This window comes from Temnothorax americanus, unplaced genomic scaffold, assembly GCF_048541705.1.
Source record: "Temnothorax americanus isolate GAGA-0224 unplaced genomic scaffold, ASM4854170v1 Scaffold52, whole genome shotgun sequence".
NCBI lineage: Eukaryota > Metazoa > Arthropoda > Insecta > Hymenoptera > Formicidae > Temnothorax > Temnothorax americanus.
In genome coordinates this window covers 359,635-374,159 of record NW_027509678.1, presented here as the reverse complement: position 1 = coordinate 374,159, position 14,525 = coordinate 359,635, and the positions used below count along the sequence as shown (strand labels likewise).

Sequence of the window (14,525 nt, the reverse complement as noted above, 5' to 3'; positions counted from 1 at the left end):
GGATGATTACACAGACTCGGCGATGCCTTACAACGGAAAAAGGAAAGGCAGGAAAACCTGTGCTTAAGGTTTTATTTATAACCGGACGAGCCACCGTTAATCTGGAAAATCTGTAGAGTACCGTGTTGCTCGTAAATTACCGAGACATAAATTATTATTTTCCGTGAAAAGCAGGCCGAAGACTGGAAACCAAATATTGCTCTTTACTCTAGGACATAAACCATCGTGAATATCTCATAAATATCTCTGAATGTTTTCGATGACACGGCACAGTCAGATCCACGAAATTTTCAAAGCTGTAAAAATTTTCGAGTATTTTTTTCATAATTATACAACATATTTAAAAATAACAGAGATATACTTGCACTTCTCCTCAATATCACGTCTAATATAATATTCCCAAAATTTCATAGAATTTAACAGATATCTCGTGTAATAACAAATAATACCAACACGTTATGTAAACTGTAACGAGATTGCAGTAAAGATAGAGAACGCAATGTCAAAATAGAAGCGGAGTATGTTCACGTGTTATTACAAAGCCCGCCGTCCGTGCCGGAATGCTTTTATTAAATGTTTGTTTTCACGCTGATAATCGGATTTCGTGCTTATCGATACATTTTTTTCATGGCAGATTCGTAGCCGTTCTATTTTGTTCTTTTAATATTCGCATTATAACAGTGATTCAGACTTGCTGGATAAAGGGCGGTTGGTAGATCACGGCAGATAGTAAAAAGCAGCTAATATACGTATATTAATGCCATGCGCGCAAATTCATATTGACACATTTAGCCGATGCTCTTTCCCGGGATCGCTGAAATGTTTTCGATTATATAAAAAAATTGTTTCAAGCAAAAAATGTAACTTCAACACGCAACAAACGTAAACGCGCATTAACCTTTCTTTAATCCTTTTCTAGAAATGAAAACGCGAATATCCAAAACAAAAATAAACGAAATGCAACCGCATCGGAAACGTATCCAAACCGTATCCTTCGTTGATTTTATAAAATGTGGACGAGATAGTCGAATGTGCATCGGCAAGTATCCAAACCGAAGATACTGTTACGTCCATAAGAAAATTGCGCGCTGGCTTATAAATATCTCATTCATGCGCGTTATCCGCGGGATTTTCTGTTTCGCTCTCATATCGAATTTCCATCAAGGAATTTTTCTGTATCTGAATGCGCGTCCCGAGCATGCCAGATAATGCCGCGTCATTAGACTAAGACGCCGCAACAAAGGACATAGATAGCGAGAGGCACACTATTAGGCCAGGCTACACCGTTGATGTGCCCAATCTCTTCTTACTTCGTCAGCCGCGGTATCGCATAACGTTTTGCACAAACGTTGCCCCAACAACAATGGTCGGCATTTCCCCGTTTCCGGCTTAACGATATATCTCTCTGTCCCTCCATGCGAGCTACAGTACACTACAGGCACTCGGGAAGAGAAACCGCGCGAGTTTACGAAGCGGTTTCGGGGAAAACGGTAATGAGAAAACTCGAGGAGAGAGATCAAGCGTAAATCTCATTTTTCTTTACCCGTAATCTAAGAAATGACGAATCTCGCCCCGAAGAATTGATGGCTATCTTGCCCACGGCCGGCAACAATTTTTGAGTGGCAGTATAATTCGCGTACCTTGTTCCGTTTCTTCTGATTGATGTACACAATATAAGATTGATTGTAAGAAGGAAAGAAATCAGAGAGCGACAAAAAAAAAGCTAAGCTTTTCATTATATATAATTAAATAATAAATTGCGGATCGCGCATATAACATAAAAATTTAGAAATTTCACTTACACTTTATAAATATCTAATAAATTAGTCTGTAATTTTTAACATGGAATTTTGCTTTATAATAATTTAAACACATTTAAAATTGCTGTTGGAATCTCTTAATTATGAAATCCGAATTTTACTCCAGATACACGAATGCTGCATAGAACCGACCGCATATTGCTCCTCTCTCTCTCATTTGTCAACAATTTCGGAATTCCGCGATTGTCTGTTGGGAAAGGAAAGTTTTTTCGATCGTTTTACGGGCGCGCACATTGATTTCTCGGCGAATTGTGTGAGAACTGTGTTACACACCATTTATGGCGTGCGTGAATCGTGCGTTGCGCGCAAAAATACGGATCCTCGATGCGAGTAAATTTTAAAACGTGCGAGATCGCTTCGCGCACAATACGATGCGTAACATTTTATGAATTCGTAACTGCGTTTTTTGCGAATCTAGCACCGTTAACGGTTTGAACGTTCGATAAGCTTTCAAATGCGCTCGATTAAGTCCAATAACTAGAACGTTCTGTATCTGACACACGGAAAAAATAAGCTGAAATAAGCTGGCAAATGAAATTTATTGCAAGTTAAAGCGATAGAAGTCAATTCCTTAAATATAATTCAATTTTTTTTTATTTTTATGAAAGTGCATTCCGGCTAAACCAAAGCTGAAAAATTAATTCTTTTTAATTTGCGAATAAAACATTGTTATATTATAATAATGCTAATTAATTATATAGTTGCGATAAGATAAATGATTGGATAGCGGTGAACGGGCATGCAATTAACCGCTATAACTCAGTAATCGCATCTTTAACTTTAAGAGGGAATCCTATATTAATGAAGACATTGCAAGCATATTAAATTTGCACCTAAATCCAGGGGGCTCCTATTTTCGTTAATGGCGTTTCACTTTTAATAATCTCCCGCGGGATCTTTTTGCGCGCAACCTCACGTTTAATAATCTCCCACTTAAATTATGCCTGCGCCCGGCTGATAAAAGCTAGAAGGCATTTTTACCATCGACCGTCATCGACGTTTTGCTTCCTTTTTGCATTCTTCGTCGTTCCCTCCATTTTTCCCCTTCGATCCGCCCCATTCTCAACCCGGCCTTTTTCTATCCCGGCTGCAGCTCTTCTCCAATATTGGGAAGAGTGCAGCTCGTTGCACTCGACTTAATAGATTACATTGCGACAGATCGAGCCTTGTCCGGGATAACAACGGCGCGCGGCACGAAATAATTAATAAAAAAAAAAAAGGAGAAAAGGACACAGAGCGAGGGCGAGATCGAAAGCCCGTGCCGTGTCTCGAATCAACCTACGAGATAAATCTAGGGCGAAATTTTGGTGACGCGTGAGCGATAAAACGCTGAAAGGGAATTATTTCGTGCCGTAGAGCTCCAATCGAAGTGCTACCGAGTGAAAACGACTTCTTTCTAAAGTTTTTAAGAGATGGTTCTTAAAGTATGGAGAATGTGATAGGGCTAAAAACTTTCAGATAAGGATTATTGGGTGTAATAACGTTCAGGACGTGGATCTGATATTGGACCCGACTTCGAGATTTTCGAGCTACAATTCGAGCGCGCACATAAATGGAATTCTCACAACTACAAATTACTTATATATATAAGAAGTTCTTCGTATTCCAAAAATTATAAAAACAATGTTTCTTTTTTCAATGAGATATTAATTATATTTTACTGAGAATTTTATATAAAAATGTGTGTGATGCCCGACCATAATTTAAATAATATATGAAACTTATCTAAATTTAATATTACAATCAAATTTTAAGAAACTTATTTAAATTCAATATTACGTAAGTATAAAAACAAACATTTCATTAAGAGAAGGAGTGTAACTTTATATTTATTTCACGAAGTTCGTATCGTTTTCCCAAATATCAGGATTGCCGAGAGGCGCAAGGCGCGCTCAATCGAACAAGAGCTTTTGGCGTCTCTCTGTGCACCAGACAAAGTGACGCAAGAGAACCGTGAGGATTATTCCGTAGTTTCACTCCGCATTTGGTCGTTGCAAGCGTAAATAAGGCTAATTAAGGAGGATAATTCCCTAAGTGGCATCGTCCTCTCAGTGGAACAGGCAGGCGTTATCTCGGCGCGCGTCGCCTTTCAATAATGCCGTTTACTTCGTGTGTTTCGTTCGTGTCGGATGCTTGGCAAGCGCGGCGTTCGTGTCCGTCGCGTGGTTAATGGCCGCTCTCGGAATTAGCTTTGGGGAATGTTCTCTTGACTGACCCGTTTGACGTTTTGTTTGCGCGAATCTACTCCGAGACGCGCTCAAGCGGAGTCGGATATATACTGTTCACGGTTGCATCTTCAGATTGATTCGAATCGTCTATCGATTGCAAGAAAATAGGAAAATCACGCTGCTTTTCCTGTATCTTACTTCACCGTACGTCGCGTTATTTTCAGAAAATATGATAGATCGTGTGTGAATAATGTGTCAGTGAATAATGAACCTCGGTGTGTCATCAGCAATGATGGTGCGGTTGCCTCAGTTGAAAGGATGTGACAGATGATTGATCGTCATTCATTAATATAGTTTTCAATAACATGTGAATAACGCGTACGAACATTTCACGCTGTTTTATTCTCTTCCGATAATTTTGTCCGAACGAGCAAGCTTGCGTAAATTTATCTAGGTATTTTGATCTTACGCTCCAATTTTACAAATTAATGCAGAACATTTTTAAGAATATTCTCATATAAATATTTAAAAGTATAGCTCGATATTTTTTGTCTCACTCGATATTTAGTTCTTTATGTAAGTATCGTGCAATCTTTACTACTGTACATACGTACGTTCTTCTTTTAATTAGGAAAATAATATTTGCTGTATATGAAGTCAATACATAGATAATGCTTGCAAACGTCAATGCCATCATATGCAAGTATATATTTATTTGTCTATGAGAAAGACTGTAAAAAAGGTAAATTAAAGAATAAGATTGTGTAAAAATTATTTTTTTCAAATTATTGTCAATTAATGTTAACAAAGATCGCTATCATTCTGCTCGCGAAGAAATCGAAATAACTTTAAACTTCTTCGATATGTCCAATTTGTCGGATCTAGGATAACGGTCACAGTAAATTTCGCGACAAACGAAGACTTAGAAACATTCACCGGGAGCAGGCTAATTCTATCCGCGCGCTTGTCCAAAGACAATCCCCCAAGGAACAAGTGCCAATTATATCCGCGCGGCCATCAGCCTTTATCGTCGGTCACAGTAAATACAGATAAAGGTAATTGAAAGCAATCGTTTCTCCGCGAGCTGTTGTTTTTCCGCGTCCGTTAAATCGAAGACAGAGAATCCGGCCCACTTGTTCTCGCCAGCCATTGTTGTTGACTCTGCGTACCGTTCATATGGACAAGTCAAGTAATTGCAACTTGATTGAAATCTTTCGCGCAAAATTAATCTCTTCGACTTATCTTCGTTAAGATCGAAATCGAACAAGTATGATTGATTTTCTTGCTTTCATCAGCTTGATTTTATGCTTTGTAATATTTGTATTAAAAATAAAAATATAAAATTACAGAAATCATTCTTTCTTCTTCTTATTATGTTGGTCCCAAATTTTTATCGAATATTTTTCCTACATTCTCTCTTCTGTGTAATAATGTTATTATTTGTGTCTCTTGTATTGAGGCAGCGACTCCTGGTTTTTATTCCCCGTTCGGCCGACACTTCGTCGGGGTTATTGGGAATCACCGGCGTAGTAGTGGGTGTGGTTCGGTCGAGTAATGGACAGTACCCTTCGTCCATTGTGCAAACTCTAGGACAGAGGTTCGTAATCGAAAGACGCTTCTGGAGGAAATCCTAGAGAACGCTTTCGTTCACAAACACTCCACCTTGCCTTCACCATCAGGATTAGAAGGATGAGTTTCGTATCCGCGCTGACGATTGCGATTTTCCCCCCCTTTTTTCAATCCTGGAAAATATTTTAATTTATCTTTTCAATAGAAATTTAAAGCACACATACATACGGTGGTATATGCGGAAATATGAAATATTAAATTCCCTTTTCCGTTTTCATTATTGCTTTGGAACAGTTACTATAATAGCTGCAAAATCATTTTCGTAAAATTTTCGCAATTTAATCGTAATGCGTTTTATATGATGATAACTTTCAACGCTAATTTATCGCGTATCGTTATTCCGCTTTAGAAATCCGAATCGGTGCATGAAAATTTCCGGAGCGTTAAACTATATGCGGTCTTTACGCGACATGAGTTGACAAAGAAAGTGCAAGTCAGCGTTCGCTCAAGGATGCAAAATGATAAAAGCTATACTTATTGTTAGCCCATTTGCCCGGTAGATATTATCGTTCCACGGCTGCTTTATCGCAATTATGTCAGTAAATCCCTCGATAAGAAAAACGATGGCTTGTCGCCCAGTTTGCATATTTCTCGACAGCGCATTAAGGGTTCTCGCTAATTAGCTACAAACTATAGAATGTGATAAATTAGAAGTCAATAGACTTCCCTAAATTTTTCCCGAATTTCGTAGCTTATGAGGTAATTATAACTTTAAAAAGATTTTTCCGTGGTAAATAATGATCCTTGATGAAATACTCAAAGGATCAAAATTCCCTTCATCGAAAGAGGGAACAAAGGGAAAGAAAATACCTCAACATGAGAAACAAATGGTCGCAAACAAATCTCTTAAAGATCATTAAAGCGTTGGAATTGTCCAGAAAATTGTACTTGAGTTATTAGAATTATAATTTACAAACATTGTAAATAATTAAAAGAACATAATTAAGGTAAATATTTAAAATGTATTTTATAAAACTCAATTGGTCTGACATTATTGTTAGATATTAAAGATTATTTTGTATATATAATAAAAAAGTAATTAAATAAAGTCTCTTACTAAAACGATATATAATAAAGCAAAACACAATTTATACGCAGAATATAAAATTATATTTATTTTAAAAAAAATTAAACATTATATTTTTTAAAGCTATAAAATCAAACATTATATATAATTAACGATAATTGATATAATACTTCATAAATTACATATTATAAATAAGAAATGATAATTTAATCTATAAACTAAAACGCATTTAAATAAGTAGAAATTAGTATTTGTGATTCTACTTCGTGTAACGAGTTGCCTGCAATTGGATACGTTTCAACGGGATGCAATCTAATTACGTATGCATTTCAGCTCCTTAAATGCGTATATTAGTAGTTTCGGTACTAAGCTCGGCTTTCGAGATACACAATGTCCTAAGAACATCGTATTGCAGCGATATATGTACGTCTTCCTAACGTAATCGACATTTTATCAAATGCTATTAAAATCGTAACAAAGGTATTTCGCTATCTGAATGAACATTTTGCGCTAACAAATTTAGAAAACGTGCGCAAATATACATAGAAAGGAACGTATAAAAACATATATAACTATTGATATTTTTTACATTTCAACAAGCACAAAAATGATGTATATATCTGTAACGTCATTAACGAAGTCCTCTAAGAAAATCTAAAAGACGTAAAAAAATTTACAAAGAAAATTGAATAAGAAATAGTACCGAGATGTATGATTGTTTAGCAACAATATACCTATGTGATTTGAGGGAAAAAGAACTATTAAATATAACCGAGCAATCGCACAACACCGAGTGCTTTTCGTCTCGTCTCTCTTCCCAATTAAACCACGAGCTCACCCTTGGCGATGTACATTTCGCGTCCCGAAGAGTAGTCGGCGCCCTTCATTAAAGTGCGATTTCGCTGAATATGCATCCCGGCTGATTCCGTGACATTTTCGAGGAGAGAAATATCGCCGGTGGGTGCTGCGGATGCTGGGGGAACATCACGAAACCGATTTCTTCACCGAGTCTTCTTAGATCACTCGCGCCATTATCCCAATTGATGCCCCGCAATATTTCTCCCGAGGCCATTTGGAAGATTTTGTCCCGTCTGCATGGCGTATACGCTCACACAGCGACGAAGAGGATACTCGTAGACACGTGTACCGTGCCTCCTCTTCCTCCTCGATCCACCCTCTCGCCCATCAGCTTCGCCACCCCCCCCCCTACTTTATCTCGCTTTACCCTCCCCTACCAGCTCAGTTACACCGACGTACCCTCTTGTCGCTCGCTAGTATGGCCGTGTGCGCGTATCAAGCGGTGCCCAATAAATCCACGGTTTAATTAAACTAAGTTTAAACGGAACCCTCACCCCCCCGCCGCCGTCCCGTCGCACGGAGCAGTTATATTATGTGTTACGTTCCTGATCCGCCGCTAAATCAATTATCGGAGTTACCGGCGCGATGTGAAAGGGTGTCGCCGGGAAATACCTTCGGGCGGCTCGCATATTGTGCGATGTGCTTTTATTTTCCAGGCCACGCTCGAAATCGTCCGCGACGGATTGAAAAGAGGGTGGCCGAGGATAATGGTGGATTATACAACGTGCGCTTTTCGAACAATGCGCGATATAAGTGGTTGTACGTTTTATAGAAACAATAGGAAGGATTATTAATTGCTACAATGTCTAAATGAATTTTCTATTACGTTTGATAGAGCGTCAAAAATGTGCTAGCAAAAACCCCTTATCTGCTACAATATAAAATTTGATGCCAGTTTTTAGAGGTTTCAATTGTTCCATTAATAACTATATTATTATGCTTGATGTATCTAGAGAGCTATTACAATATAATTTTGTTGTAAAATCGTGATCGAGATTCCCATTTATATAACAAGAATGTAATATAGAGATCAGATGGAAAATTCAACGTTATCATGGCAGCCCCGATCTTTCTCGTAAAATATTTATTACCACACTATTCGGCGATCAGAATATATTTAAAAAAAAAAAACGCAAATATAAAATTAGTACAACTATACGACAGTTGTATTTTATACAGAGATAAACAATGCATTGCTCTGGAGCACTCTGCAAATAGCAAACAGTTTATTCTGCTGAATTTTGCATGTATCCGCCGTGACTCATTCCTACTTTATTGATTTTGAGAAGAGCGAGATACGGTATCGCGTAAAACGTGCAAATTGTTAAATGGAAAGCGGATCGGTTTACGATGCTCGCCTACACCCGCCGCTGATTTATCATTTAATACCCGCCGCTAAGTGGATGAAACGTTAGCTTGGGCGGCCATATTTTTGACGATTAAAATTAATTTGCGCCAATCCTCCGATATCGCGTCAAAAAAGAGTATTATAGTGTTTCAGGTGCTCGTTTTCCGCTTTACAGAAAAGTAGATATGACGTCGCGCAAAAAAAGGGAAGGACCGATTAGAGTGACACAGGCACTCGCGTATCTGTACGATCCCATATTATGCTTAATGAAAATGCAAAGCCGATTCGCGCAATCAAACGCTAACTCTTGTAGCATATGTATCGGAATTCCTTCAACGATATCACTTTGGCAGTGTGCAGATACACGATTAAGCCTAAGCCATTCGAACTATTTCAGATGGTACATGCGATGGGAAGGGCTCGATTAAACGGATCACTTCCGATCCATTTTACAATCAAGCCAGCTGTTCCACCTACAAGCTCTGGCTGCAGTGAGAAATGCGACCTACTCCTATAGCAACTTTTCTCTCTAACTTGTCTCTCAGTTATTAAAATTAAACGAGAGATATTTAATATCGGACATTACTTTAAACATTTAATGATAATTTCAGATATATATATTTATAATATATTCGTATTTCACATGTATAATAACAGAATGTATATTTTTTAGGTATTGCAATCTATTATCTTTACATTAGACGGTGCATTTTTAACGTATAACTTAAAAATCAATTTTATGTATATATTTTGTTACATTATATGTTCAACATTGTGTTTTAGATTCGCATGGTGCAAATTTACACTCAAAAATACATGGCAGTAGCTAAATATAATGTATTAGATATATACAATTACATCTCACATGTATAAGTGTGCAAGACTGGCTAAAGTTAGTCCCCCTGTATTCACGTTTGTCGGCTTATTTAATTCGGTAGTTGCACTTATCCTTTGATCTTTGCCCCAGCTATCCCACACTCGCCAATGTAATAGCAGCGTACCTACTCCGAGACGTTTGTGGCTGGCTATATGTATGCCGTGCGACATGTATATCATCGACATAGTGCATGACGGGCGATCTGACCCGATACTCTCTTGGCAACCACTTGGCTGGGTACGCTTGATCGGTTCATTTACCAGCGTCGAGAACGTGCAGTCGGGGGTAACCACCCTCGCAATTTGCTTCTTCTATACTATTCTCAAGCCCTTCGGTCTGGCCAATTAAAGACAGCCTTCGCGCAACCATCATCGGATACACGCACGCGCTTATACCTTATACCGAGTGTTTCACCTCAATTACCGAGGTCTTTTTTAAAATCTAGAAAGCAGCTATAAAAAGATATATATATATAAGGCTATCTATTGCAAAATATTTAAATTATAATTTAATTGCTTTAAACATTCTCAGAGCAAAATACTTTTCTTGTATGTAATTTTTTTCTTTTTGACATATTTTAGATATTGCAGGTCAAATTAAAGAGATGATTATTTTAATTGTCACAAGATTAAATAGCGAGTAATAATTTTGGCGAATTATTCTTTAAGAAAAAAAGAATATCTAGTTTTGATCCTTAAATTGTGTAGCTACCTTGTATATACATATATATAGGTACGCTACACGGATGAACACAAGCATACAATATAACGCAGACACTCCTGGGAATTTCAGGAGCGAGTAAAGGCGACTTTAACGACCGTCTCTCTTGTTACGATAGTCGAGGATGCTCGCAATGATGCGTTAAAATAAGAGGACGATTGCTCCGTTTCAAAATAATAAAACTCCCCGATAACGATGTTACGTACCATCCTGTTGAGATTGCAGCTGCTGTGTGTATCCAGAAAGCATCGAACAATTGATCATGCCCGTTGTATGCGAAGTTTACATCAATCCAAACAACATCTTGTATCAATGATCTCTTTACGCTGTTTTTAGATTTTTTAAAAAATAATTGTAGCTTTATAAAATATCTTGCATTATTTAAAACTCTATGCGCAGAAGAATAATATTGATACAAAATTAATCGACCGTAATGTGTAGAATCGAGAACGTTAACTTGTATCAGTTGACAAATAAAAAATATATTTTGTTATAATTGGAAAATGGTTAATTAAGTGGTGTGCTAACAATTTTGCTCAAACGTTACAAAACTCTCGGATGATCGCGATCAAAATTGAACGAATGATATTAATAATGTATAACGCGCATCCGTATGCGACGGACCCGATCGTATTATACGCCCCATAATGCAATAATACGCGAATATGCAGTGTAAAATAAACATTGAGCCTCAATTGTTCATTACGTAACTTTAATGGATTTAATGTACATATTGATATCGCGCCGTATACGTATATGCTAAATCGGATAAACACCCATAATTATGCGGACATTTACGTATATATCGAATTCGCTCGATGCCCAATGTTACAATATTTCAGAAATCACGCGGTTTGACACAAGTCAGATAATGTAATTGGCGTAGATCAACTGAGAAATGAATTTTGGCGAATTAACGCATAATTGTTCTCTTTAAACCGTTCGCGTGTCGCGCCCCGGACGGTTTTTTATATTATAAACGTATTCATACGAGGCAGACTGCTGCCGCACGATATATCGAGCGAGAAAGAACAATAAATTGTCGCGACAAAATGGACGAACATCTCCCACGCTATTTACACACAAAGATAGTTATTCCATCAGGACACACTTCATTATCGCCCGTGCTGCACAAAGTGTTAATGAACCTAAGGAACGTACATTTTCAAACAGGTAACAAGGTTGAGACAATGCAAACGAATTCACAAACGTTCTCGTCGGCGCCCGGAGTATCCAAGAACAAACAATAACCGACTCCCGGGATATTCGTTTGTATTTGCAAACAGTTCCGGAAGAAGAAACATTTCTTGCTGAACTATGCGAATCATCCAAAATTACTGTTTCGATAAGTTTGCTCTTGGGATGCCTCCGCAAATTTCTTGCAAAATTAAAATTTGCATAGAGATTGCAATAAAAGTCAGGTGAAATACGAAATACTAAAAATAATTTGAATTTGTGAGATCAAAAATTTATTTCTAACGAGAACTGGCTCTTTTTCAAGATTACAAATATGACTTTTAATGGCGCTATCAAAAACGAATTTAACTTATAAAAATCATCAAAATTGATTCATTAAATAATAATTATATTTTATTTTATCTCATCATAACGAAAAAGAAGAAGAAAAATAGATCCCAACGTATTTCCGAAATACACTTGAAATATTATTTCAGATATTACAAGAGAAACGCAATTATCACGTCAATAATTTTGTTTTCTATACTATAATAACCAAAAATCTAGATCTATTACGCCAGGTTAAAATATTCGCTATTAACAATGTGTACATACAATAAGTGCAATCTTGAACAGTAATTAGCAACTAAGTTAAATGATGATATCCGTCTACAAGTGTTCCAAACTCAAATTTCCTGTGAAGCGAGAATTGAATATTTGACTTTCCGTGTACCTTCAGTACTAGTGTGGGGTCGTTAAAGTTATAATTTAACGACCCGTTAATGCTCGTCGAAGATAATATCCAAAACAATTCGCGGCAAGTCGATAAGGTTTAACGACCGCGACGCCGTAAATATTTCTCTGCAACTCGCTCATGAATGTGTCATCTTAAAGATTAAGATCTTCTTCTCGGGAAAGAATGCGAGAGATCTATTGATCGCGCTTTCCTCCAAAAGTCTGACAAAAGCGCGCCAGCTTTGCAGTGAAGCCAGCGCGCATTAATTATTATTTGCCAATTTAAAACTAAATAATCTTACGGCTGTTAATTGAATAGCGCGACGTTAAAGAACGGCGTTGTGCCTTCTGCGCTCGCGGGCGCTGTAATAACGGCGAGATTTGCATTTAATCAGGCCGAGAGAACTCTCCTCGCTGCGTTTCTTGCTGGCCATTGTAAATGCAGCGCAGCAAGAATGTCCGCGGGCGTTTTTATCGCGTTCGCCCATTCTATACACGCGGACCGGACTCCCGTGAAAACGCCACCGTTGTGTTGTGTGCCGCATGTTGGATCGCGCGCGAGTTCCTTCCCAGTAACTGTTTGCAGTTACAGGCGAACTGTCTCAAAACAGCGTTATTGTCCGCTTGTCGGGGAGACTTTGAAAGTTTCGCTGCCCCATTTGCATCCTAACGATAAACGTTCTTCTGGAGGAGATTTCCTATGCCGACATGCGCAAAGTTATCGCGCGCGAAACGCGCAATCGCGACGTAACTTCACAATTACGCGGGTATTAATTGCAGCTAGAAAAACAAATATTGGTTATCGTGGACGTAGAGTAGAAGCGTGTTAAATGTTTGTCTTTTCGATTGCATCGTTCGAGGGCAAATATACTCTATAATGGGTACAATCAAATAGCATATCAATTATGATTCAATTCTACATGGCAGTATAAAAGTTTGTCAAATATGTATACCTCGCATGTAATAATATGTTCGGGTAAAAATTAAAAATGCAGAAATAGGAAAGAACTTGATTACTTTGCATCGAGGGAATGTATCATACATATTATTTTGCGTCTTATCAAAAAATGGATCACAACATGACGTTATTGAAGGAAAATTTCCATTTGCGGCGCTGTTTTAAAAAAAGAGTTATATCTCGACGAAAAGCTTTATGCGTATCTTCCCGATCGATTTTTCCGTATAGCGTGCGCTTCTGCAATTTGCGCTGGTACACAGAGCCTCAAAAGCGTGTATACCATAATCTGAAATCTCTGTTTCGGGTATTTCGAAGTAGCACGACAACTTAACGTCATGCGGGAGCTATACTGTGGAAATTGTGTTCCATCATTTTTCAAACTAACAATTTTGCGGCATTAATCAACGCGATTAGCTTTCGAGATCGACGCGGTGACACGGAGTAGCGGCTCGACGTGGTAAGGTGTGAAACAATACTGAATGTACTTGATGGCTTTTTTTTACCTTGACGTAAGGTGTAGTTAGATCTTGTAGTTAAATCTTTACGCTCTCTCATAACATTATAAAATCTCCTTACGTTACAAAATCATTACGATCGTTCGTACGGTTTTAAAAAATAAGCATCGAATAGCCGCTGGAAAAATTGGGAGAAATTGGTGTGCAGCACCGATGAAAATTCCCATGGACTTTTATCTGACAACGCAGGGGAGAAATAACGGATGCAACGTGGCAAATGTAGTATGAAAATAGTATAATACTCACCACACGGTCGCCCGGATGCTTGACGTAACAATTCAGCTCCGCCGTCTGACCGACGATGGCAGTGACGTTTCGCGGTGCAATATCGTCGAATTGAGGTTTGTCCCAGGATCTCGTCGGCTTGCTCCCTGCTACCACGCTGGCGATACTGGAACCACCTGAAACAGAATAACGCCATATTAATATATAGTAATGTCAAAAAATGCAAGTTAATTTTGTAAATACAATTTTTTATTTTATAAACTAATTGAAAATTGAATATTATCGGATAAAGTGTGTGTTTCTGAAAAAATATTTTGCATCAACTTCACAAATTATTTAAAGAATATAACGAATACATGTAAATATATTTTTTATGCATAAATGTTAAAATTAAAATTTAGAAAATACTTTTTTAGATTAGCTAAAGCTGATGTTTTTATTGTAAAATAGAAACTTGCGGGCACAACTT

General features: G+C 37.7%; 1 protein-coding gene across 7 annotated transcripts in view; it reads right to left on the bottom strand.

The window, feature by feature from the left end:
• LOC143904441 (protein amalgam) overlaps nucleotides 1-14,525 on the bottom strand; it is a 311,418-nt gene that overhangs the window by 116,607 nt on the left and 180,286 nt on the right. For all 7 annotated transcript variants that reach the window (XM_077419130.1, XM_077419129.1, XM_077419132.1 and 4 more), the window contains exon 3: nucleotides 14,078-14,232. In XM_077419130.1, the coding sequence (XP_077275256.1) occupies nucleotides 14,078-14,232 (155 nt within the window). The remainder of the gene's footprint in view (nucleotides 1-14,077; nucleotides 14,233-14,525) is intronic.